This window comes from Leucoraja erinacea, chromosome 27, assembly GCF_028641065.1.
Source record: "Leucoraja erinacea ecotype New England chromosome 27, Leri_hhj_1, whole genome shotgun sequence".
NCBI lineage: Eukaryota > Metazoa > Chordata > Chondrichthyes > Rajiformes > Rajidae > Leucoraja > Leucoraja erinaceus.
Window position 1 is genome coordinate 13,017,787 of NC_073403.1, and position 26,215 is coordinate 13,044,001.

Below are 26,215 nucleotides of genomic sequence, written 5' to 3' on the forward strand. Positions count from 1 at the left end.
TGGGCTGTTTTGTGCACATAGAGGACAGAACTGGTATTAAGCCAAATAAGGAGATAGCATTCAAAGCTTTGTCAAAGCGATAGGTTTAAGGAATAATATTAATCGAAGAGGGGAAATACTTAGGGAAGGCTTGTCAGTCTCCAGACAAATGATAGGGTTGGCTTAAAACCAAAAATGAAGGACTTCAGTGAGATTATCTGGTTGTGGTGCTGAGGGACACGAGAGAAAGGGAGTGATGAAGGGAAATTTTAAACCCTTGGCTTTGTCTGAGTCTATGTGCCTGCGATGCTGCTGCAAACAATATTTCCATTGCATCTGTACCTTGCCCTACTTGTGCATGCGACAATAAACTTGACTTGATTTGACTATGTTAATTCCCAAAGTCTACTCCATCAGCCAGGGGAAATTGGTTGCGTCTTGGGTGGAGTGTCCAGCCCATTGCACCTTGCCTCTTTCTTAACGCTTCTTGAGTGGAATTATTTTTTTATACATGAACCTGATCTACAAAAAAAACCCCAGCAAAGCAGGGATTTTCCTTTAGAGGGCCCCAATCCATTCACCCAAATGTTTAGTCCCAACATTTACGACCTAATCTGGAATAACATGCTCATTCCAAATTCAGCTAATTATCTGCCTACCTTAATCAACAGTGTCTGCAATTCACATAATGGAGAACTACTGCCCTGAACTACTATCTACCTCATTGGAGACTCTCGGACTATCTTTGATCGGATTTTACTGGCTTTATCTTGCACTATTCACGCTATTCCCTTCATCATGTCTCTGTACGCCGTGGATGGCTCATTTGTAACCATGTATTTCCGCTGGAGAGCACATAGCAAACGCTTTTCACTGAACCTCAGTACATGTGCCAATAATCTAAACTCAACTACAAAGGGTGATCACGTGCTCTCCCATCTGGTGGCTCACCTGGTCGGTCTGCGTACTGCAGCAGAACCTTGGGACAAGGAAGAACCACGGTTGCTCCTGTCGCTCCCGCCGGCCAACAGGAGAGGTTGTCCCACATGGAGTGACACCCTACTGAAGGGGAGAGAAGGAATGAGAGTCAGCACACCAAGCAAGAGTTGGGGCAAAGGTTCGGAAACAATGGACGGCAAAGGTGGGCTCAGGTAAAACATGGGAATGAAAGACGGAAATTTATAACAACCTGAAATAAAGGGAGAGGAAAGCAAAAGAAACGGGTGTAGAAGTAGTCTGATGGATTTTTCCAGCCTGCTCCATCATTCACTGCAATGGCTGATCCAATTGGCATTTCCACCACTTTTCTGTGTGCTTCCCCCTCCTCTTCACTACTGTGTGCTTTAAATGTCTGTCTCAGTAGTGAATGTATTTGGTGACTTCACCTCCACAGCACTCTGGGGAAAAGGTTTACAACCCCCTCAGATAAGAAATGCACCCTCATCTCCATTTTCAGTGGGTACTTCATCACTCCAAAACTATGCACTCTGATTCTGGATACTGCCGCTGGGGAAAATATCTTCTCAGCACCCACCATAATTTCTCACAAAATCTTATATTTCAATAGGATTACCCCACATTCGTTTAAGCACTGACATGTTCAGGTTGAAGCTGCTTGACCTTCCTTCATAGACAGACCCTTCAACTCCAGAATCTACCCTGTGAACTTTATCTCTTCTGCCTCTAATTGAAATAGATCACTGCTTAAATATGCAGCCAAAATTGTATGCGATACCACTGATGTGGTCTTACCAGCATCCAGTGAAGTTGCTTCAAGACTTCTTTACCTTTATACTCCTTGCAATAAGAGCTAATACTACTTTAGCCGTCCTAATTACTTACTGTACCTACACACTAATGCCCCCGTCCCACTTAGGAAACCAAAACGGAAACCTCTGGAGACTTTGCGTCCCACCCATGGGTTCCGTGCGGTTCCCAGAGGTTGCAGGTGGTTGCCGGAGGTTGCAGGCAGTGGAAGCAGGTAGGGAGACTGACAAAAACCCCCGGTAATTTCCGGGAATCACACGGAAACCTTGGGTGGTGCGCAAAGTCTCCAGAGGTTTCCGTTCAGGTTTCCTAAGTGGGACAGGGGCATAACACACTACAGAGGCCCAGATCTGTTTGCATCACAATATTATGTAATTTCACTGTTTCAATAATAATTTGCTTTTTGATTCTGCTTCCCAAAGTGGATAATCTCACATTTTCTCCCAGTATCCTTCCTCTGATAATTTCTTGCCAACCTTCTTTGATGACTTTGTGTCTTGCTCACAAACTTGAGGGAGGACAATGATGATTTATTTTTATTGGGTGGCAACTCACTTCCCTCACTCCTGTACCTCATGCACAGTGAAAATAAAAATGACAAGAGATGCAAAGACCAGCTCATTGTATGCTGTCCCCTAATCCATGGGACAGATCCATTCATGGCATGAACCTTACGGTCAGTACCTCACTTTAGCAGAGAGCATGCTGTCATTTCCATGTCCATTTAGATAAACAGGAGCTGATCAGCCCAGGGTAACGGTCACTTCTTTATTGATGCGACTATTGAAAGGGGTGAAGCGTTCAGAACAAATCCCACCCTGCTGTATGGAAAAGCCCCAAGGGACCCACAGTTACAAGTCCTTTCTGTTGCTTTGATATTTCACTCACCGGACTCCTCCTCCAGAAGGAAGGTTGAAACATCGGAAAGACACGACTCCTCTGCCAGCTGGATCTCCAATAAAAGCTCACAGTCAGGATGGATCATCACTGCCTGAAGAACAAATTCAGGAGGTTTGCTGAAGTATGTGATTTATGCAAGGCTGAACCACTAACTTTATTGATGCTATTATTAAACAAAGTTGATCTCTCAATAACGAACACAATTGAATATGTTTCTAAGGTAGCACCTTTGGAATGTTTCAGAGATTGCCTCGCTGGCTCGATCAGTGGAACAAACTAACAGAGTATCCATCCTCTAATAAGCTCTTACAGTCACAACATGTATGCAGCAAATCCAGTTCAACATCTCCTCAGTATTGTCAAAGTCAAAGTCAAAGTATCCTTTACTGTCATTCAGACCTTTCAGTCTGAACGAAATTGTGAATCTTGCAGTCATAACATAGGACAAAACAACACACACGATGAACACAGTTTAACATCAGTCCACAGGCACCTCCTCACTGTGATGGAAGTCAAAAGTCTTAAAGTCCTTGTCTCTTCCCTCCTAGTTCTCCCTCTGCGTTGAGGCGATCCAGCTTTCGATGTAGGGACCCCGCCGGGTGTTGGTAAGTCCCGCGGCTGAATCAGAGCTCCGTGAACGGGCCGGTTCAAACTCCACGGCTCAGGGGTCGCCATGGTATACATTGTGTGGATTAGTGATGGTGCTAGTTTGCTGCAGCGAAGTTTGAAAGGCACCAGCCTGAGAGGACAATGCATTTGGAGGGAGAGGAGGGAGACTGGAGCAATTGTATTAAAGTGATACACATTGTCCAGGTCATCTGGGATGCAGGGTTCATCTAGGCTCCTGCAACCCATCTTTCACACCAACACCCAGGGTGCTAACCTGCCCATCTGCCAATAATGGTGTCAATCCATGCCTCACTGGGCTGCACAACTGAAATATCATTTTGAGGTTAGACACAAAATGCTGGAGTAACTCAGCGGGAAAGGCAGCATCTCTGGAGAGAAGGAATGGGTGACATTTCGAGTCGAGACCCTTCTTCAGACCTATGCCAAGTTCCTGGATGTAAATATCACTAACAATTCATCCTGGTCCAACCACATTGATGCCGTGGCCAAGAATGCACATCATCAACACCTCTACTTCCTCAGAAAGCTATGGCAACTCGGCCTGACTCCATTTGCATTCCTATCTGAATACATCAGATTGGCAACAGCTCTGCCCAAGACTGCAAGAAATTGAATAGAGTAGCTGAGTCCATCACACAAACCAAACTCCCCCCTAATCTATATTTTTTATGTTGCCACGAGAAACCAGCCATAATCGAGGACCAGTCACACCACAATCATTCGTTCATCTTCCCTCTCCCGTTGAGAAGATATGAAAGCAGCACTAGCTTCAAGAACAGCTTATTTTCTGCTGTTATCAGACTCTCTCTCTCTCGCATGCTAAGGATGTATTCCTGATCTACCCCATTTACCTCGTAGCAATTCTTTCTTGCACTTTTTAAAATCAGCTTTTTATCTGTAGTATTAACATTACGTTCTGCACTGTGTATTTTCCAATTTGCACTACCTGATATACTTATGTATGGTATGTTTTGCCTGGATAGTGTGCAGGTGAGGTTAGATTAGAAAAAAAAGTATCAAATATTTAAGGAAGGAAGGGGAAGATAACTGACAAACTAGCTGAAGTTAGAGAACGTAAACTTGTAGCAGACAGAACATTTGCATGTTTTTTTTTTAAAAAACAAGGAGGGACAGGTTAGCAGAAGGACTATTAGGTATTTGTAACACATGGCATAGCTTTTATACTAACTGATGTGAGTTTTACATTTTTAAAGAAGTGAGAACGTCTAGGGAACAATAGACTCATTAGTTCCACACGAGTGGGAGGAAAGATAATGGAAGCCATAATCAAAGATAGAACAGAAAAATTCTCCAGAAACTGTGGGGGATAAAGAATCATTAGCAAAGGACGAAGAAACATCAAAACTTCCATAAACGTATTGAATTCTTTGAAGGAATGACAATAAAGGATAGAAAAGGCCAACATGCAAAATGTAACGAATCGGGATTTTCTAAAGGCCTTTGTTAAAGTATTGTACAGGCAGGGGATGGAAAGAGGAACTCCATGGAACTGGACACAAGTACAAGGATGGAATTTATCAATTATAAAACAGGAAGAGGTGTTTAAAATTATTTATTTGGGCTGGTAAAAGGTGAAATGTATTCAATAAGTGATTTGGAATCACACAAACAATTCAACCACAAAACAGAAAAAAAATTGTAATATGTACAGATGTTAATAAACCTGCAGAACGGAAATGGCAGAGGCAGTGGGGCCTAACACGCTTTCTAAATCATCTAAATGGAGCAAAGGGTTGATGGATAAGTACATCAGGTAGTGCAAATTGGAAAATACACAGTGCAGAACGTAATGTTAATACTACAGATAAAAAGCAGATTTTAAAAAGTGCAAGAAAGAATTACAAATAAAAAGGCTATAAAAATGCAAATGGAGTTCATCTCTATGGAATTAGAAACAAGTAGAGTTCTCTTAAACTTGTGGTACTTGGGTTAGACCAGGGTTGGGGAACCTTTTCATGTTGGAATGCCGCATTAAGTTAGCTGTAACCTAATATGGCCGCATCCAAGAAACTTCAATTGGATATACTTCAAAATGTATCCTTTTGGAGTATTGCGTGAAGTTGTTCTGTTACGTTGAGGGCTAATTCATGCTGCCAATCAGTTATAGTTCTCATTGAAAGAGGCAGTTGTTTGTACTTTGAAACCTTATCGGGGTCTACGCATCCTACAACTTCGACAATGCATTATTTTATGATTACTACATCGCTAAATGGCCTCCCTCCTCCCCCCCCCAGCATATAAGCTACTTCGGTAGCATTATATACGGGTTTTACCGCTGCTTGAAATAACTGCCTTTGCCTTTGCTTTTCATCTTTTCATTTCTGCAATGCAACCTTTCGCGCCTCTCTCAAATTTGAAATATTTGTGGTCCTTATGAGTGGCATAATGCTGATGAGCGGCATAATGCTGATGAGCATTGAATTTCTTCAATGTTGATATTGCAGTATCACAAAGCGAGCAAATCATCTTATCTTTAGCAGAAACAAGATAATATTGCAGTTCCCAATCCTAATTAAAAACTATTTTTCTTCCATCAGCATTCTCTTCGTTTTCTTTGACATGGGCTGTTAAGCAGACAGAATTTAAAAAAATCAAACAAATACGCTGTTTAACTATTCTCAAATTCAACTTCAAACTGAAAACCATGTGCACTTCTATCAAAAGTTCATAAGGCTGAAGACTGGACGGCCAGCGGACTATTCCCGACATTTTCCCTCTCATCAACCAGCCTCAGGTGATGGTGGCGCCAGTCAGGCAGGGAGGTTAACGTACCTTCTGGAGTCGCATTAGAACTAAATCATGAGCATAACAGGTGTTAATGCTGGCCCTCGTGGCTAAAGGTATCAGGGGGTATGGAGAGAAGGCAGGTACAGGATACTGAGTTGGATGATCAGCCATGATCATCTCGAATGGCGGTGCAGGCTCGAAGGGCCGAATGGCCTACTCCTGCACCTATTTTCTACGTTTCTATGTTAAAATAGCCCTCATGACTTACTAATGTTTTAATTGTGGCTGTCAGTCAGGGAGGATTATTTTGTTGAATCTTCTTTTACTCTCTGGTATTTTAAACGTTCATTTTAAGATTAAAATAAAAATAATAAAAGATGAACAAAAACATATTAATAAAAATAAAAGTATTTGTTCTACAAAATTTGGATTCATTCAAGAGGCCGCAGTTAATGGCCTAGAAGGCCGCAGGTTCCCGACCCCTGGGTTAGACACTATTTAGAACACCATACACGGTTCTAATCTTCTACATCTGTAATAAAGGTAGAAGCACTGGAGACTGTGCAGAATTGAAACCTGCTAAAGATGATGAAAGGTTATAATCACCAGGCAGGACTGGTGACAATTTCCTCCGGAAAAGAGGCGGCTAAGTGAAGATTAAACAAAATTAATTAAATTATGGGTTGTATTGGATTTGTAGGACAACAAAGGAAAAATATTTTCTTACGCGAGAATCTAAAACTAGCGGCAAAAGTATAAGATAGCAATACATTCGACAAGGAATTCTTCATGCAAAAAGAGGTATGGTTATTAAAAGGGAGGGAAGCACAGATGCACAGAGGGGTAGATGGAGACGGCAATGATGTACGTGGGAGGAAGCTCACTTTAAATGACCACCACTAAAACAATCCACCTTCCAGAGCCACAGGTGCATCTCACTCCAAATTTCCCCCTTTGAAGCCAATGTTGAACTCTATCTACCTTCCTTTCCATGACCTGATCCCTCTAGCACACCGAGGTATTTTGTGAAAGCAGGTGCGTTTATGTCTACTTAATGGAAAAACACGATTGCCTCTTGCCTTGCAATTCACAACTCGCTCCTGGATCATTGAGCAGGCTTTGTTCCTGTGTTAAATTTATTTTACATATTAAATTTAATGCACATTATTTTATTGAATGCAAATTCCATGTGTGGATTTGTAATTTCAGTAACAGGTACCTGCTTGCAGAATATGTGGAGGTAAGGTTGGCACTCTCTGTTTACAAGTACAGGGGCACCGTGTTTCCATGGTGTCTGCAATAATGCAGATTTTGTTATTCAAGTTGGATAAGACTCAGCAGAATAGGTAATCAGCAGGGAATGTGCTACGTATTTTTCTGAACTATGAAGTTGGAGTTTGCACTGAAGCCGTTTGTCCATCCTGGCTCTGGTGCCCTGACTGAGTAGATTACCTGATCTGCAATTTACAAGCACAGGGTCCAAAGTCCTGACACAGGGTCTTGACCTGAAAAGTCTACCATTTCTTTTCATCCCCTCAGATGTTGTTGGACCCATTAAGTTCCTCTAGTAAATGTTTTTGCTTGGTGCAGAGCCAAAATATATTGAGATATCAAAGGAGAAGCCATGGCAAGTAACATTCAAATCCCACTATTACCACTGGAATGGAGTGTCCTCATTGTTCTCATCAGTATTCTCGTTATCTACAGCCTGGTTGCACCAGCTTTAACTATCAAATACCACAATATCATGAGAATATCCTAGTTAATAATAAATTATAATGCAAGATAATGTAAGAGGAATTTGACTTTCTTTGGATTATGAAGCTTTGTAATTCTGTGCTGTAGAAGAGCTGGGTAATCAGGAAGTTAGAGGCCTGCATTCAAGCTGCTTCTTGTTATATGCCCAAGTAAAATACCATTGACAACAGTAGGAGCAGATGTATTTCCTTTGTAGTTGCTAATCTGTAAACAGGAACGTCTGTGGGTAGCTGACATTAATGTGAGCAGCAGTTTGTGATTGATAGAACCACAAGATGACAAGTGCATCAGTGATATACTCTGTGATTGATGTGTTAGACGTCATTACTGCAACTCTGTATAAACATACAATTACGTTTCCAAAATAATATAAAAATATGTCGTATGACTTTGCTCATTAGAGTGGTATCTTGGGAGAACCAGAAGTATCACTGGATACTTCTGGATTGTAACATTTCCAGCCACTCCCGTCTGACGCAAAAGTAAAGTTTGTTGGCTTACCTAACCTATTGTGAGTTGTCAGGTTTAAGAAATGAACCTTAACAATCAGAGAGAAAAAGGTAGGAGCAAGCTTTGGGGATGGGAGAATAGAACCTTGTTATGATGCGAGAGATTTTCACTACTCTGGAAAACCAGGGTTTGGCACATTCGTTCACTAGTCTTGCACTGCATGTTGTTCGCAGAATGCTCACCTTCCACCAGGAAACGAACATTGGATGAGTTAGGTAATGGAGTCAAAGTACTCATTCAATGGAGTCAGTTAAATATATAAACACCAGAAAGTTGATGGCTCTCTCCTGGTTTGGAAGTCTGATGCCACTTCCAAGGCAGGAAAATGGGGTTGAGAGGGAAAGATAGATCAGCCATTAATGAATGGTGGAGTGGATTTGACGAGCCAAATGGCCTAATTTTGTTCTCACCAGTTATGAACAAATAAACACAAGGCTGGCAAGACATGGCTGGAATAAGGGAAGTCTCATGGCCTTGCATTTTGTTTCATGGGAGCTTCTCCTGTTGGATACTCCCCAACATCCAGGTTCTTCGATCAACTTGATCCCCCCCCTCCCCCCACATAAGTCTGAAGAAGTGTCTCGACCCAAAATGTCACCTATTCCTTCACTCCATAGATGCTGCCTCACCCGCTGAGTTTCCCCAGCAATTTGTCGACCTTTGATTTTTCTGGCATCTGCAGTTCTTTCTTAAACCTTTCACTATAGAGCCATCTCAAAAGGCAAATTGGCTGCTGCAGACAGAAAAAATCAATTATTTTTTATTGGATGCCTCATTTACTGATCCCATTCACTTTAACAATTTAGATAAGAAACGTTTTTATATGCCTAAAATTGTGCATAATTTGAAGCTATTAGACTCTGGCAAAATAGAAACTGTGCAGTCAACTGTAACAATATGTTCTTCTAAGATGCCAGACTACTGAGAGTTATATTTTTCTGGCTTATTTTTGAAAAATGCTCTGTAAATATCTTCCTTTGTCTGTTTGTGTGATTCTGGAGGCAACAAGGCAAGTGCAATTTCCTTCACACAAAAACTGCAAACTTTTGCTGGAAATGGAAGTGAGTAATGTGAAGCTCAGTTTCTGTTCGTGTTTAATTTATTTCTCGTCATTTTCAATTTGTACAAATATAATCCATTTAATAATTCCCAGCATCAACATAGCCAACTGGTTTGTTCTTGTCTTTTGTGACGTTTCTTAGCACTTTTTGTCATTTTTAGAATCAATGTGCAGTTAACTAGATTTTATTTGCAGAGAGGTGTTTAGTTTAAAAATTTATTTCATTTTCACCTGTAGTTTTTCAGCAAATTTGCAAAAGTCAAACACATTATATGTGTTTTGAAGTGACTGCTTTTTCCAATTCACCCTACCATGCAAATCATTACCTCATCTTATTTTGTGGATGCAATAATGACTTCAACATCAATTACCTACGGACAGAAATTGGCATCAAAAGATTGCAACCGACAACTTCCACGATTAACTTTTAATAAAGCAAATACGTCACACTGGAAGTGGCTAATCCTGAATGATTTATAGTGTTCGCCTGGGGACCTTCGTTGTATACTTTATCAATCCCACCAGTCATTCTCATGTATTAAAAATCTTCCTACGCCACACTATTATTAGTTCACATATGCCCCAGTCTGAGGTCCTGATGTTCCTGCTGCATGTAACGGTTTGGGACACAAGGTGCTAAAAGTGGGACGAGAAAGAGGTCCATCTCAGGCCTGCCAGAGCAGAACATGGTGGGAAAAGCTCTTACTGATCAATGAACATCGGTGACTCAAATGGCAAGATCGATGATGCTACCCCACCCCTACCTGTAGCTGTTGTGCTGATTATATGTAAAACAACAGCAAGTGCCATTAAGTTTAGGGTTCCTTTTTGATACCAAAACCTGGACCAAATTTCATGACCAACTAATGATTTAAGGAGGTAGAAAAGGAGGCCAACTTCAGGAATGAGATACCTCCAAGGCAGCACATTTGACAGTGGAGGACTGGGTTGCAAAGCCACATCTGTGAAGCAAGGGTGCATTTAACCGTAATTACTTGGAAATGAAGAGTCTTTTGGCAGCTGTAGCGGAGCAGCCTTGCGGAGGTGTGGACATGAGATTCTGCGGCGGCAGGCGAGACTCGAGGATGGTCTGTTGCCTCCCTGGTGTCAGGGTTCAAGATGTCTTGAACTGACTTCAGAACATTCTCGAGAGGGCAGGTGAGCAACCGGAAGTGGTTGTGCATGTGGGCACAAACGACGTTGGGTAGAAGAGGAAGGTTGTTCTGCAATGTGACTTTAAAGAGTTAGGAAGAAGATTGAAAAGCAGGACTTCTAGGGTGGTTATCTCTGGATTGCTTCCTGTGCCTCATGCTGGTGAGGGCAGGGACAGGGAGATAGGGGATCTGAATGTGTGGCTGGGGGGGGGGGGGGGGGGGGGGGGGGGGGGTGCGGGGAGTTAGATTGATAGACCACTGGGATCTCTTCTGGTGTAGGGGTGACATGGACAAAAGAGACGGGTTACACCTTAACAGAGGGGGACCAACATTCTGGCATGCAGGTTTGCTAGTGATACACGTGTGGGTTTAAACTAAATAGCGGGGGGAGGGGTTGACAAATTGGGAGTATATAGGTGGAGTTAAAGGGGAAGCGAGTACAGGATAAGGTGCAAAAGACTCCCAAATTAATGGGAAGGAAAGTTCGAGAAGGAATAAGGGAGTAAGGTCAGGGGCAATGACCAGTGTGAGAGGGGAGGTGAATATCAAAGTGATGGATGTTTATGTTAAATCTATCGTGTATTGTGTTCTTTTTACTTGTATGGCTGTATAGTAACTCAAATATTATTGTACCTTAATTGGTGCATGTGACAATAAATGTGAACTTGAACTTGAACAGACCATAATGGGAGTTGTCTACAGGCCCCCCAAATAGTAATCTGGATATAGGGTGCAAGTTGAATCAACAGTTAAAATTGGCATGTAGCAAAGGGAATGCTACAGTGGTTATGGGAGATTTTAATATGCAGGTAGACTGGGAAAATCAGGTTGGTATTGGACCCCAAGAAAGGGAGTTTGTGGAGTGCCTCTGAGATGGATTCTTAGAGCAGCTTGTAATGGAGCCGACCAGGGAGAAGGCAATTCTGGATTTAGTGATGTGTAATGAACTGGATTTGACAAGGGAACTCAAGGTAAAGGAGCCATGAGGAGATAGTGACCATAATATGATGTTTTAATCTACAATTTGAAAAGGTGAAGGGAAAATCGTAAGTGTCAGTATTACAGTTGAGCAAAGGGGACTATGGAGGCATGAGGGAAGAGCTGGCCAAAGTTGACTGGAAAGAGACCCTAGCAGGGATGACAGTGAAACAACAATGGCAGGTATTTCTGGGAACAAAAACATAAGGTGCAGGATCAGGTCATTCCAAAGAGGAAAATAAATTCTAAGGGGAGTAAGAGGTGGCCGTGGCTGACAAGGGAAGTCAAGGACAGTATAAAAATAGAGAAGATGTATTACATAACAAAGAACGGAAAGCCAAAGGATTGGGAAACTTTTAAAGAGCACAGAAGATAACTAAAACGGTTGCTGTGGCTGCTGCCGCGATCTTGTTGAAGATGGCAGAAACTGCAGAGAATGTAGTCATTGAATGTACAGGCCAGGGAGTGGAAGGTGTGGACAAGGAGAACCTTAACCTGGGAAAAATGTGCAAAAATAGAGCAGGAATAGCTACCATCTCCCAACACTCAAGAACGTTTTCAATGTGAGAAAAAAGTAAATTGGGATTTCTAAAAGTGAGAATATCGCCACTTTGAGGTTTCTCAGCAGATCCTTGACTTGGTGTTATAGCAGAATGTGGTACCTACTTAGTGCACCGAAAATGGGCAAAATCCAATTTCCACACTGCAGGGCACTGCCGAAGACACAAGTATACAACAGAGAGGGATATTTAATGTACCTCACAATATTCTTGGGCTAGTCCAAAACCAATCTCCCAAAGATGCTAGGTGGACTTGGCACTTTCCCTTGCAACCGCATGAGATGCAACACTTTCCCTTTTCCCCCCTCGATGAAAGCCAAGCAATCGTGCCAGGTGCGACAGGTTTACCTGCAGTCTTCCAAATCATCTATTGCGTCCGCTGGTAGTGTCCAGATCTATATCTGGCAAATGTTGGGCGATTTGTGGAAACACCTCATCGTCCGACATTCAAAGCTGACCTCCCGGAAACTGAAAAAAAATCCCATCCGCCTCCACTTCTCTGCAATGGGTATGCAGAATGGCAACAGCGAGCAGTGCGGAAATTGGAGGAACATACCTCATATTCCGTAATAAAGTCTGCAGAGGAACATCGAATGACCCAATTCTGTTAGTCAATGCTGTCTACTCCCCTTAATCAGTCCCCTGCACAAAACCCCCTCCAGCCTTCTGGCTACTCCTCCTTTTCCCTTTCTTGTCCCCACCCACCCCCACCCCCGATCAGTCTGAAGAAGGGTTTCGGCCCGATAGTTGCCTATTTCCTTCGCTCCATAGATGCTGCTGCACCCGCTGAGTTTCTCCAGCTTTTCTGTGTAACCTCCCAAAGATGCTACTTGGACTTGGCCATCTGTGTATGCCCAGCACTTTCCGTTTTATATGAAAGCCAATTCTGCATCCACAGATGGCAGTAAATTATTCTGGGTGTCCGAACACTGGCAAATGTTGCTGATTTGTGGAAACATTCATGTCAGACATTCAACTGTGCAGGAAACTGAAAAAAATGGATTACTTCTGGCAATTATGCAGAATTGCAAATGAAGTGCAAAATTTGAACGATATAAAAAGTAATAAAATGCAGAGGAAATAAATGACCGTGGGAACAATGTTCCTACCAATAATAGTAGCACAAAATATATTTAACTACATCTAATATATACTAATCAATTTAAATTGAGTTCATAGCGATATTAAAATGGTTCATACATTAATAGTATTTGATTATGTTAACAATTCCATTGGAAATACTATTCAGAATAATTTTTACTCACAAAAATGTGTCAATAAAATCAAATGGATTTATCACTTTCATTGTCTAGGTAATGCAGAATATGGAGAATCCATTAGCAAGGCAAAACATTGTATATGTAGTGTTTAAGAAGGAACTGCAGATGCCGGAAAATCGAAGGAACACAAAAAAGCTGGAGAAACTCAGTGGGTGCAGCAGCATCTATGGAGCGAAGGAAATAGGCAACGTTTCGGGCCGAAACCCTTCTTCAGGCGGTCTGAAGAAGGGTTTCGGCCCGAAACGTTGCCTATTTCCTTTGCTCCATAGATGCTGCTGCACACGCTGAGTTTCTCCAGCTTTTTTGTGTACATTGTATATGTACATGTGTATATAAAGTCCAGTCTGTGACAGCGGTTATATTTATTCAGTTTTTGTCTGAGGGTCTCCAATAGCTCAACTCATGCAGTATTTTGTCATCTGAATTTTTAATGTTCAGCTGAAAAATACACAGCTATGAGTTCAGCACTTGTCTGAAGGGTCTCGACCCAAAAACGTCACCTATTCCTTTTTTCCAGAGATGCTGCCTGACCCACTGAGTTACTCCAGCTTTTTGTGCCTACTTGCAAATAATCAGCAGTTTCGGCCTTTCTATTCTACATTTCCTGTTTATTCCTTCTTTTCTATTTTTATATTCCCCTCTTTACAACTCCTCCAGACTTGACCACTTCCTATTCACCAATAACCCCACCACCTTATTTCACCTCTTCACCTGCTGTGACCCTCCGTCCCATCATACGAGATTGATCCCTGGGAAGGCGGGACAGTCATACGAGGAAAGATTGAAAAGACTAGGCTTGTATTCACTGGAGTTTAGAAGAATGAGGGGGATCTTATAGAAACATATAAAATTATAAAAGGACTGGACAAGCTAGATGCAGGAAAAATGTTCCCAATGTTGGGCAAGTCCAGAACCAGGGGCCACAGTCTTAGAATAAAGGGGAGGTCATTTAAGACTGAGGTGAGAAAAAACGTTTTCACCCAGAGAGTTGTGAATTTATGGAATTCCCTGCCACAGAGGGCAGTGGAGGCCAAGTCACCTGATGGATTTAAGAGAGAGTTAGATAAACCTCTAGGGGCTAGTGGAGTCAAGGGATATAGGGAGAAGGCAGGCACGGGTTATTGATAGGGGACGATCAGCCATGATCACAACGAATGGCTGTGCTGGCTCGAAGAGCCGAATGGCCTCCCCCTGCACCTAGTTTCTATGTTTCAATGTTTCTATCACAAACCTTCTCTTACATCCTCTCCACCCTTTCATTGCTTTTAAAGCTTGTTGATCTTTTTAAACAAAAATCTGACAATGATCAATGGCATCTTTGCTTGGGCTTGCACCCACACAGACCAGCTGGCACTGCATCAAACACCGGAACCAGTTTGTTGCATACATTTCTTTAAGGGAGCACATACCCAAACCATATTTTTTACATCCTTCCTTTAATGATAAAAATGGACAAAACAAAATCCATTCTCCATGTGCTTTGTATTGGCAACAAATCTTTCAGATGCTTTTGTCTACCTTTGATTTTCCAGCATCTGCAGTTCCTTCTTAAACACTTTGTCTACTCCACTGGTGGGCGGCGCGGCCTTGCGTCAGCCGGCGTGGCTTTAATGGCCGCGGGACAATCACCATCGCCAGCCGGGGGCTTTGACTTTGACATCGGGGGGGGGAGTGCAGTGGAGAGATAAGTTTTTTTGTCTTCCATCACAGCGATGTGATGGATGGTTGTGTAAATTGTGTTGTGTCTCAGGTCTTTTTCGTTTTGTAATGTATGGCTGCAGAAATGACATTTCGTTTGGACCTCAACGGGGTCCAAATGACAAATAAATTGTATTGTGTACTGCGAAATCTCCTCAAGGTATGCCTACTTTGAAGAAGTTCTTCTCCTCCCTCTGAAGACAGTTTTACAACCTCCTCTCTAACTGCTCCCCCTCTGAGATCCCCCCCTTCCCTCCAACTCTGTCTCCTCCCCTTCTCAGTTCTCCCTCAGCCCCCTCCTCTTCCTTTTTCCTTTCTTCTCCCTGCCCACCCTACATCAGTCTGAAGAAGGGTTTCGGCCCAAAACGTTGCCTATTTCCTTCGCTCCTTAGATGCTGCTGCACCCGCTGAGTTTCTCCAGCACTTTTGTCTACCAAGTCTGTCAGATGATTGGTTTAATTGACTGCCCTTCCAGATCTGGTCTTCCACAACTGACAGGTGGATTTCACTGCCTTCTGGCACTCTGGTGTTGGTTTGGTGAAATTCATTCCCCTTGTGACTTTAATCCGTGCCAGCAGCAGGTCTCTGGCACCTCCATGGAAGCAGTGTTTTCCACCTTATTTTGGCCCCCTCTATTTGCTTTGCTGCACCTTTCTGGTTTCCCTGCACTGCGAAAAACACCTGTACACTCGGCTTGAGCTGTGCTGTGATTACTTGGGTTGAAGCGTACATTGTGTTCCCTGCTGATGTAGCCTCACCAGTCCCACCTACTGGACTGCATGACTTCCAAATATAGGTGAGAGTTTCCTGATCTACCACATCACAGCTCTCCATTCTTTCCATACACCATTTCAGTACAGCATCACCCAGCCAGTGTCAGTGGAGCCTTGCTGTACATTAACAACATGGGACATGTTGCTTTAAACCCCCAGGTTGATGGCTTGCTCCATGTGGCCATTACATGTTGCTCCTGGGTCGACTTGAAATGTCACTTGCTGTTTTTGCTACAACATCTTGGCAAAAATGCATTCAAAGTGCTTTCCTTTCACAGAACAAACTTCATGTGGCATTCAGTACATTGTGTTCAATTGATATGCTGAATCTGACAATGTCTCTATCCCTACTCTGCTTATCACAGCATAGAAAAATATAGCACATAGGAACTTGTACTCAAAGCCTCTTGCAAAAATGGTCCACTTAGCATTCAGCTCTTCAAGCCTGCTCCTCCATTCAATACAACTATGGCTGATTACTTTAGACTTTAGAGATACAGCGCAGAAACAGGCTGGCCCACTGAGTCCAAGCCGACTAGCATTCGCCCCATACACAAGCACTATCCATATCACACCAGGGACAATTTACAAAAGCCATTTAATCTAAAAACATGTACATCTTTGGAGTGCGGGAGGAAACCGGAGCACCCAGAGGAAACCCACGTGGTTACAGGGAGAACATACAAACTCCATAAAGATAGCACCCGTAACCAGGATCGAACCCGGGTATCTGGCGCTGAAAGGTAGCAATTCAACCACTGCGCCACCCTTTGTCATATATTTCTATTCTCACCTTCTCTGTATATATGCGTTGATTCATTTTGTGATGAGCAATCTACCTCCATCTCAAAACATATTCAATAACTTGGTCTCCCCAGCATTCTATGAAAGCAAATTCCCCAGGTTTACCTCTCTCAGAGCGAAGAAATTTCTCCAAGATCTCAGCCCAACATGTTATATCCCATATTCCAAGTCCATGAACTATCATCATCAGTTGCCCCCTCACCCGCAGCCTGTCTATAAATCTATCCGAAAACCATCCAATGAGTTCCTCCATCTTTCTTCTGCACTGTTGAATACAGATCCAGCCAACCTGATCTCTACTTGTATGTCAGAACTGTCCACCCAGCAATCAACCTGTGAACCTTCACTGCACTTCTCTGTGGTAAGTATATCCTTATTTAGATAAGGACACTAAAGCTACACATAATAATCCAGGTATGTTCTCACTAAAGCCCTGTATAATTGCAGCTAGATGTCTTTGCTCCTGTGCACAAACCCACCTGCAGTAAATGCCTAGGTACTGGTTGTCTTTTTAGTTTTTGCTGCATCAGTGAATTAAATTCTATTGTTCCCTTCATTGCATATAGTTTGTTTTTTGTAAATTCACATTTTGTGCTCTTTTCCCCACGCGAGACATTTCATTTGCAGCCTCTGAGATTGCCACCCACAATAGGTGCAGCATTTAAACCATTTTGACTGAACTTTCTCTGCTCTGCCTCTTGCCTTGTGTCCACATGTACTACCCACTGCTGACCACCCGAAATTTCTGGCCTGACTTTAGATAGCTCTGCAGTATTGTGTACCTAAAATGCACTTTCATCAAGTTAAACTTGACCCACCTTTTCAATGTTCCCTCAGGCTCGATTCCTGCACTCCACAAATAATCCTGTGGTGTATAACTACTAACTGTCATCAAATGGTGAGCTACTGTTACCTCAAGAAGCCAACTTCAATAACAATCATCATCCCTTGTATGCAGTTCAGTGGAAGGCCGACCACCTCAATAAAAATGTGTGTCCTTGTGTAGTTCCATATCAAAGTCCACTTTGGACAGTGTGCTACATGTCCACCCGCCAACTAACACAACCTTCAAAACTGGTTCTCTGCTAATTGTCCTGATTCTGTTCAAAATTATCAAAGGATTTTTCTTGCTCCTGGTGTGTAAACTCTTTCATTTTAAAATGCGTGTAACAACTTTAATGCCGCTTCAGACGCTCAAATGAGGGGTTTCTGTCATGGGACAACTCTCTGCTCTTGTCAAATGCATCAACACCCTAACTTCCATCCAACATGGTTTATCTGCTGTTACAGCTCAATATCTCTAACATCAACCTTTCTCTTTGTTACCTACTGTAAATACCTACTGTAAATTCTTCAGACAGGTTGCTGCAATTCAAGTGTTATTTATTCCACTGTGCTCCCAAGTGTGTCTCAGTGCACTGCCAAATATTACCCAAGTTTGGATGATTCGCACAATCTCTTTGGCATTCAGATTTAGATAGAGACTGAGTTGTAGAGTTTATCAACAAGCCCACCTAACATCTAAGGGCGGCACAGTGGCACAGCTGGTAGTGCTGCTGCCTCACAGTGCCAGACACCCGGGGTCAATCCTGACCTCAGATAGTCTGTGTGTGTGGAGTTTGCACATTCTCACTATGACTGTGTAGGTTTCTTCTGGGTTCTCCAAGTTCCTGCCACATCCCAAAGACAGGTTGTAGGTTAATTGGCTCTCTGTTAAATCACCCCCAGTGTGCAGGGATCAGTTGAGAATGTGGGATAACACAGTACTAGTGTGAAGGGGAGATTAATGATTGGCGTGGACTCGGTGGGCCAAAGGGCCTGCTCCCATTCTGTGTCTTTCAATCAATTACTAAGTTGAGCTGCCTGAGAAACAAGGAAGTAGCCAGTGACTAACTAAAATCAAGGGTATTACACAAAACAAGTTTCAAGTGAGGGCCAACATTCCTCCTGTACAGGGCAACAGGTTCTTTATTTCTAATTCATTTTGTGATCCGAAGAGTTGATGGCAAGGTCAGCATTTATTATCCTTCCCCAATTTGCTCTTGTAAAGTCAGATGACAATTAACTTCAAGGGGAATCTACAGTTGACCACCCCCAACACTATTACTACTAATATAGTTTGCCCATTTCATATGAAGATGCAAGTGCCCAATGGGTAGTAAAAGCTCTATTTGGTGGCATGGCTTGCACCTGAAGCCCTCTTCCTTGCCCTTCTTGTGGTTAGCTGTGCAGTTGGGAGGTGCTTTTGCACATCGCTCCCATCCGCAGCAGGAATCCTCTTGTGTAGGAAGGAACTGCAGATGCTGGTTTAAACCGAAGATAGACAAAAAGCTGGAGTAACTCAGTGGAACAGTCAGTATCTCTGGAGAGAAGTAATGGGTGACATTTCGGGTCGAGACCCTTCTTTTCTGGAATCCTCTTTTCTAACAGAATAGCACATTACTTCAATTGGTTTCTGTGGGTGTTGGGGTCTGTGGGATGATGAGATGGAAGTATGTAAAATTATGAAAGACAGATAGGCAGAATCTTTGCAAGTTTATTTTACACAGAGGGTGGTAGATTCCTGAAACACACTGCCAAGAAACAGATAAAAATGGTGATGTTTGAGGGATTTATGTAGACACAGAATTAAAGAACTTTGACCATACGCAGGCAGAGTGCAGTTTAAGTTGGCATTAGGGTCATCACAGATATCATGGGCTGAAGGGCCTGTTTCTATACTGTACCGTTGTATGTTCAAGATCATAATTGACAAACATATTAAATAGTAGCAGAGCATATTTTAAAAAAAATCAGTAGTTGTTCACCTCAATGTCTTTAGTTCTTGACTGTGCATTTGAGTAAAATCAGTGATTTTGAAAGATTGAAGTTTGTTAAAGTTTAGCACTGTGTGATGATGAATGACTATACAAATCTATTGACTGATTGAATCATAACATTTTGCGCAGGCATGTTCCAGAGAGAACCATCGCTCTCGTTTGTACTTCCATCCAGTCACAACAAAGAACCGTGTCACCGTGATTAAGCAATTGCCAGAGTCATCTCTGTGATGATATTTCTAACATGAAAATAATCAGATTTCTTCTGGGATATTTTTATTACATACATATTTCTTAAAATAAAGTTATAATATACAATGTACATAATGAAGATATCTCCATGGGAATTTAGTCAGTAATGGAATAGCTAAAAAAAAAAGCATGGGACCTTGTGCAAAAGACAACTCCTGTGGAACTATCCCAAATAAAATACAATTTACCCATTTGTCCTTCACGGTTCATTCTCACAAGGACAATGGACTCGTATACTCCAACACTTTACAAAATGGCAACCATTCAATTGAGATGTTGTAACAACAACCTTGGTTTCTCTCTCCAGCCTCATTGAACTTTTTTGGTTGCATGAAAAGAACACGGCAACTGTGCACACATGCTAAATTCACCTCAAATGCTAACTAATTGAGTCTGCCCCTCATAGCTGCCCCATTAAATCAAATCTATTCCACCCTCCCTTGGCAGTCTCAGGCAATAACCATTCTCCATTAAAATGCTCCCACCTTTGCTCTTTAACAATAACATTTTCTCTAAGCCTCACTATCAGGTCTCCCAACCATCCTCAACTTAACAACTGATACAGGGACATACATCTATCGGTCTTTAAGACCACCTCTGGTCTGACATCTATCTAGAAAAGCAACGGCAACTCAAAGCTGCAGTTGCCATTGTTGTTGACCTTCGGCAAAATCAGTAATAAAAGAGCATTTAAAGTGCTGTGAAAGCTAGACCTCCAATAGCTCACCTTCTACTCCCCTGTCTGAGCCATATCTGCACTCATGTAACCTGCCACCTATAACAAATACTCAAATGCAGCTTTATCTTAGCAGAATGATATACAAACTACTAATCTTGTCCTATGCACAAGGATGCCATCCAAGAGAATTGCCAGAAGACAGATTGATATGATGTACATACCCGAGAGAGTAAGGACATTATGAATGAATTTTATTATTCCAAACAGCAGCCCAGTCAATGTTATAAAGAAAGACAAAGTGCTGGAGTAACTCAGCAGATTAGGCTGCATTTCTGGAGAAAATTGACGTTTTGTACCAGAACCCTTCTTTAGACATAAAGAACCTGATCTGATCCTATCCATGATATTCAGTCTGGCTCCTATGTGACTCCAACCAAACATTGTGGTTGCCTCTTGCTTGTTCTCTAAACTGGCCGAGAGAGCAGACATGGGAACTTTAGGAATGGACAGCAAATGCTGGCTATTCCAGTGACGTTTTCACTCTGCGATGGATTGAACGAGTGTAAGAATTAAAAAAGAAAACTGATCCTATACTTAGAAAGTTATGGGGAAACATTTTTGTATCTTGAAGTAAGAGGTTTCCATGGTTTAACAGATGGCACTGATGAGCTATGAGAAGACCACACAGCTCATCCTTTAAGGCAAAAAATGCTTAGGTAAGAAAAAGAGTTACAATTACAACACGAGTCATGCTGAACAAAATCCAACTTTAGCTGCGAACAAAATATTGCTGCAATAGGATCCATTACACATTGTTTAGGAAGATAATGGTTGATAAAGTCTGTTCTTCTGAGGTCGGTAACAGATCAGGAAGTCTTGTTTGAGGGACACAGTTTTCAATGAACAAACACCAGCTATATACATGAATAAGACATCTTCAAAGAATTAGAAGATTCTTTAGAAGTGATTTCCACCACATGTACCTTTGATGTTGGCAAAATATGATGCATCACTAGGAAGAAAATTTAATGGACTTGAAACATAGAACTAAAAACTGCTCCGAGCTGTAACGATCCCTTGAAATTGATCAATAAAGTCCATTCCGTATCCTACATTACAAGATGCAGCTTCTTATTCAGTGTGGTTGTGGTCATAATAGGACAAAGATTATTAACACTGTCTAGCCATTCCGAAACTGTACTCTGTGCAGTCTTAGTCTGCAGTCTTCAAACAGTGCTTTTGTAATCTCACACAGTGCACTGGCTAATCCAATGCAGCACACTGCATAATTCTATTCAGCAAAAAGGAATGGAGGAACAAAGGAATTCAGTGGGTCAGACAGCATCTGTGGAGGGAAATATTTTTTTTTTATGATACTGCCTGTAAGGGAAATTCATTTCGTTGTCTCACATTTTTGAATACAATACAATACAAATAGACAGTCGACATTTTGGATGGGAACCAATATTTTGGATGGGAACCATATGCAGTATCCCGGTGGGAAGGGATAACATTAGTACTTGTAGTGCTGTATGGGACATTAAATAAACTGAATAATTCAGGCAATAACACCTGAAGAACATTTTAAATATCCCATACACAGACCAATCCCATTGTATTTAAATTACTCATAATCCAGGTCTACCGACATACAATGCTCATATGGTTTTAATCCCGAAGTGTACTCCAGCTACCAATCCAACTAATCCAAACAATGCACTAGCTAATCCAGAGTCCCTCCACTAAATCCAGAAGGATCAGTGGCTAAATTTCTATTGTACTTCAAATAACCCTAAATAGTTTACAGTCTATTCCAAGCAGCACTCCTGCTGACCCCGAGAACCCGCATTGATTTTATACAAAAGTCCATCAGTGAATGTCATAGAGTAACAGTGGGTCATGACCAACACGTCCACGTATCAGAATGCAAGTACTGGAGCATCTAGTGCATTTTTTTTGGCATCATTCCATTCTCAGCGATCAGTAATTTTGTCTAAATTCCTCACGTCTCAGATATTATAAGAGTGCAATTACAATGATCATTATTAGCTTGATGACCCCAGCATGGATTATCCTGTAGCCAGCGATAGACTCACCTACTCACCTCGTTGTTGTAATAACACAACAGCTGCTGAAGGATTGTACTGGAGCATGTTATAGATTTTTTAAACTAAATTTAGCAATTTATTAAATTACCTTTTCATTGAGCACAATAAAATATTCCAATTAATTAATATTTAGACACAAATTGCTGGAGTAATTCAGCGGGACAGACAGCATCTTGATTGTTGCCTGTCCCGCGGAGTTAATTCAGCATTTGGTGTATCTTTGGTTTAAACCAGCATCTGCAGTTCCTTCCTACATAATTAATATTTAGTTTGTCAATCTACCTATCTGTACGTTTCCCTGCTAATTATTGCATGCATCCCATCGACTGTCCATACCATCAACTGTCTGCCCACCAGTCCCACTGTCTGCCCAGGTTTGTAGAGATAAAGACAAGACATAGATATGTGGGACTAGCTCAGCGAGTTAACTTGGGCAGCATAGATGAGTTGGGCCATCTTTCTGTTTCTGTACCAAGACTAAGAATTTCTAAGATTCTCCAAGACTCTCTGACCATTACCTGCTCTGTCCTCTCCTACCCTTCATAGGCAAAGCCCAAGCAAACACGATGGGAGTAGTTGGTGTGGAGATGCTATCGCTTGTGTGCGATGGTGCACTTTTCAGGAGAAAACAGGAACGGGTAACTGGTTTTGGATGCCATTGATCATATTGAAAGACGGTGCTGGCTCTAAGGGCCGAATGGCCTACTCATGCACCTATTTTCCATGTCAAACTGAAATCGTGGTTGTAAAAACGATTTAGATGAAGAGATGAGGATTTTCGCAGTGTCACAGCTCACATTTCTCAGACAGTGGTTCGTGGGACCTTTGGGCTGAGGACTAATTTTCGTTTGCATTCCCCGAATCGGTGGCTGCCAATTCAAAGTCCATCGCTGGCCCCGAAGCAACCCGAGGCGGTCGCGAAAGGTTTTGCAAACACGTAACCTTCTCGGCAACCCCCCTGCACCCTGCTTCTTTTCAGACCTTCAGTAAAATCAACGCCAGCAACCAAACAGTGACCGGAACACAATGAGAGGAGAATCATCAAGTTCACAGTGTACTCTGTACATTGTTTACCGTGCACTGTGTTTAAATAATCTGTTGTGCTGCTGCAGGTACGAATTCCATTGTTCGATCTGGGACATATGACAATAAAACACTCTGTTCTCTTCAAGTTCGCAGAGATCGCTGTGATCCCACACAGGCAGAACCGCCCCCACCCACCTGCCCTGGTTTCAGAAGATTGATAAAAGGATCGAATGAGTTTAAAATACTAATTTTAAATAAATGGTTGTCACTGCTCTGAACGAAATTGCCAGTGACTTCTGCCAGCGAATGTAAACTGAATGAAGTGCAGAAAGTTAAAAGTACACCACAGGACATCAGACAGACTGCGAGACGCATGGAGTGTAAAAGTGTACTCACCGAGACGGTCCAGAGGCAGCTGAGCAGCAGCGCGCCGGCTGCAGGGCACATTCCCGGGGAGTGGAAGCGGCTCGTCCGGCACAGCGCGGTGCAGGGGAGCTGGGAGCGGCGAGCGGCGGACCCACGCCCGGGGGTGCGGGCAGACTCGGCGAGGGGCAGCACCTCAGCTCCAACAGTTCAAACCCAGCCTCGCTCATCGGGTTCAGGCTCACGGGCTCTTCCGATGTACAGTGCAAACAGCAATCTACAACAACTGGGAGAAATACATTTAACCTCACTGGTGTATAGTTGCACTGTGGATGGAAGTGGAGCTCCGGCGCTCGCCAGCCCGTGGGAGAGAAGGATGGTCTGATCTCTCGCCACCTGCTAATTGCAGTTTCAACACTTCTTGCCCTCACGTTCCGGTTCCCTCCGGAGGCCGCGTCTAATTCCTGCCCGCATGAACCGAATCTTTAAATAAAAAGGAGGGGAGAAATCAGCATCTTGGGTTTGGTGGGGCACTAGCTCGCCTCAATCCCAGTGACTTGTGGAAGAGACGGCGCCAAACACGCCCTCGCCAGTGACGCTATTACAGGACCAGCAATCCCTTTCAGGACGGCTGTCGAAGCTGTTAGAAACATCTCGCGTTAATCGTCCTTTTAATCATACTAACATTGAATCATCTCCCTCCTACCTCAATGTCCTCCTCCTATCACCTTTTCCACCCCTCCCCTTTCTCTCTTCCTTCCTCCCCCTCTCCTCCCCTCTTCAAACCCATTTTCTCCTCCTCCACTCATCACCTTGCCCATTGTATCAATTCCCTTCTTTCTTCCCCCCTTCTCACCCTAACTTCTTCATTCCCCTTTCTCCCTCCCGCCACCCCTTCCCTCCAACTTCGTATTGCACTTTCTTCATATCACCCTCTCAGTCCCTTTGTTCTCTCCTCCACCTGTCTTTCCCCCTGTCTTCCCTTTCTTGCACACCCTCATCTTTCTCTCCCTTCCTCTCCTCATTCCCTCTCCCCTCCTCTCTCATCCCTTTCCCCTCTCCCTCCTCTCCCCATTCTCCCTCAGGCCTCTTCCTTCACCTCACTCTGAGAAGCTCCTGCTCACAGACGACAAAGCACAGTTGAGCAGCACTGCCTGTTGACCACTCAGTCCATCAAGCCTGCCCGTAATTCAACATAAACATGGCCAATCTGCTCAAGTCAAGTCAAGTTTATTCGTCACATACACACACGAGATGTGCAGTGAAATGAAAAGTGACAATGCTCGCGGACTTTGTGCAAAAAGACAAACAAACAACCAAACAAACTACAAACAGAATGGAACAGAATTACATATTATTTTACATATTAAATATTGTGGGCGGAAGGAAAAAGGGAAAAAAACAGCACTTTAAAAAATAAGCAGTAGAGAGCTACATTAAAAGTTAGTCCCTGGTGAGATAGCTTACAGTCCTAATGGCCTCTGGGAAGAAAAAACGTACAAACTCCAGGTTTTCACTCCTGTACTGAGCCAGTAAGTACCTCCAGTGATGTGGCCTCTTTCATTCTTCTCCCTTCTCTCATCGAGCAGAAGATATAGAAATTTTAAAGTGTGCAGCACCAAACTTGGGAGCAGCTTCTTCCTTTCTGTCATCAGGTTTCTTAATGGTCCTTCCACAACATAGAGTGCTGTCCAATTCATCTCTACCCCATTGCGGACATTGGACTGTGTCTCTAGAACTGTTGGATTACAATGCTGAGAACTATATTCTGCATGCTGTATATTTTCCCTTTGCTCCATCATACTTGTGTGTGGCTTGATTGTGCTTCTATATAGTGTGTGATTTAATTGAATAGCCTAAAAACAAAGGTTTTCATGGTAGCATTGTACACATGACAATAAGACATCTCCACCCAGACAATCTTCCAGGGTAGAAAATTACAGATAATTAACACCTTCTGCAAGAAGAAATTCCAACGCACCTCATAGAACATAGAACAGTAGAGCACCTTCAGCTCATGATCTCTGTGCTGCACAAGATGGCAAATTGATCTGGTCCCTTCTGCCTACACTTGACCCATATCCTTCCATTCCTTGCATATCCATGTGCCTTTCCAAAAGCCTCTTATTACCACTGTTGCATCTGCCCCCACCACCACCCCTGGCAGCCTGTTGCAGGCTCTTACCACTCTCTGTGAAAAATGTGCCCCACGCACTTTACTTGATGGCACAGTGGTGCAGCGGCAGAGTTGCTCCACTACAGCACCAGAGACCCGGGTTTCATCCTGACTATGGGTGCTGGTTGTAAGCAGTTTGTTTCTTCTCCCTGCGACTGTGAGTTTTTTTAGGTTCCTCCCACATTCCAAAGAT

The 26,215-nt window shown here is 42.8% G+C and overlaps 1 protein-coding gene across 3 annotated transcripts in view; it reads right to left on the minus strand.

Moving 5' to 3' along the window:
* The window catches only part of LOC129710224 (vasoactive intestinal polypeptide receptor-like), a 60,900-nt gene extending 36,383 nt beyond the window's left edge, over positions 1-24,517 (minus strand). For 2 of the 3 annotated variants that reach the window (XM_055657065.1, XM_055657067.1), the window contains exons 1-3: positions 23,880-24,517; positions 2,635-2,737; positions 931-1,041 (exon numbers count right to left, since the gene is read on the minus strand). In XM_055657065.1, the coding sequence (XP_055513040.1) occupies positions 931-1,041; positions 2,635-2,737; positions 23,880-23,930 (265 nt within the window). In that variant the 5' untranslated portion in view covers positions 23,931-24,517. The remainder of the gene's footprint in view (positions 1-930; positions 1,042-2,634; positions 2,738-23,879) is intronic. The other variant, XM_055657066.1, reaches the window with a different exon arrangement.
* Positions 24,518-26,215: the final 1,698 nt, after the last annotated feature.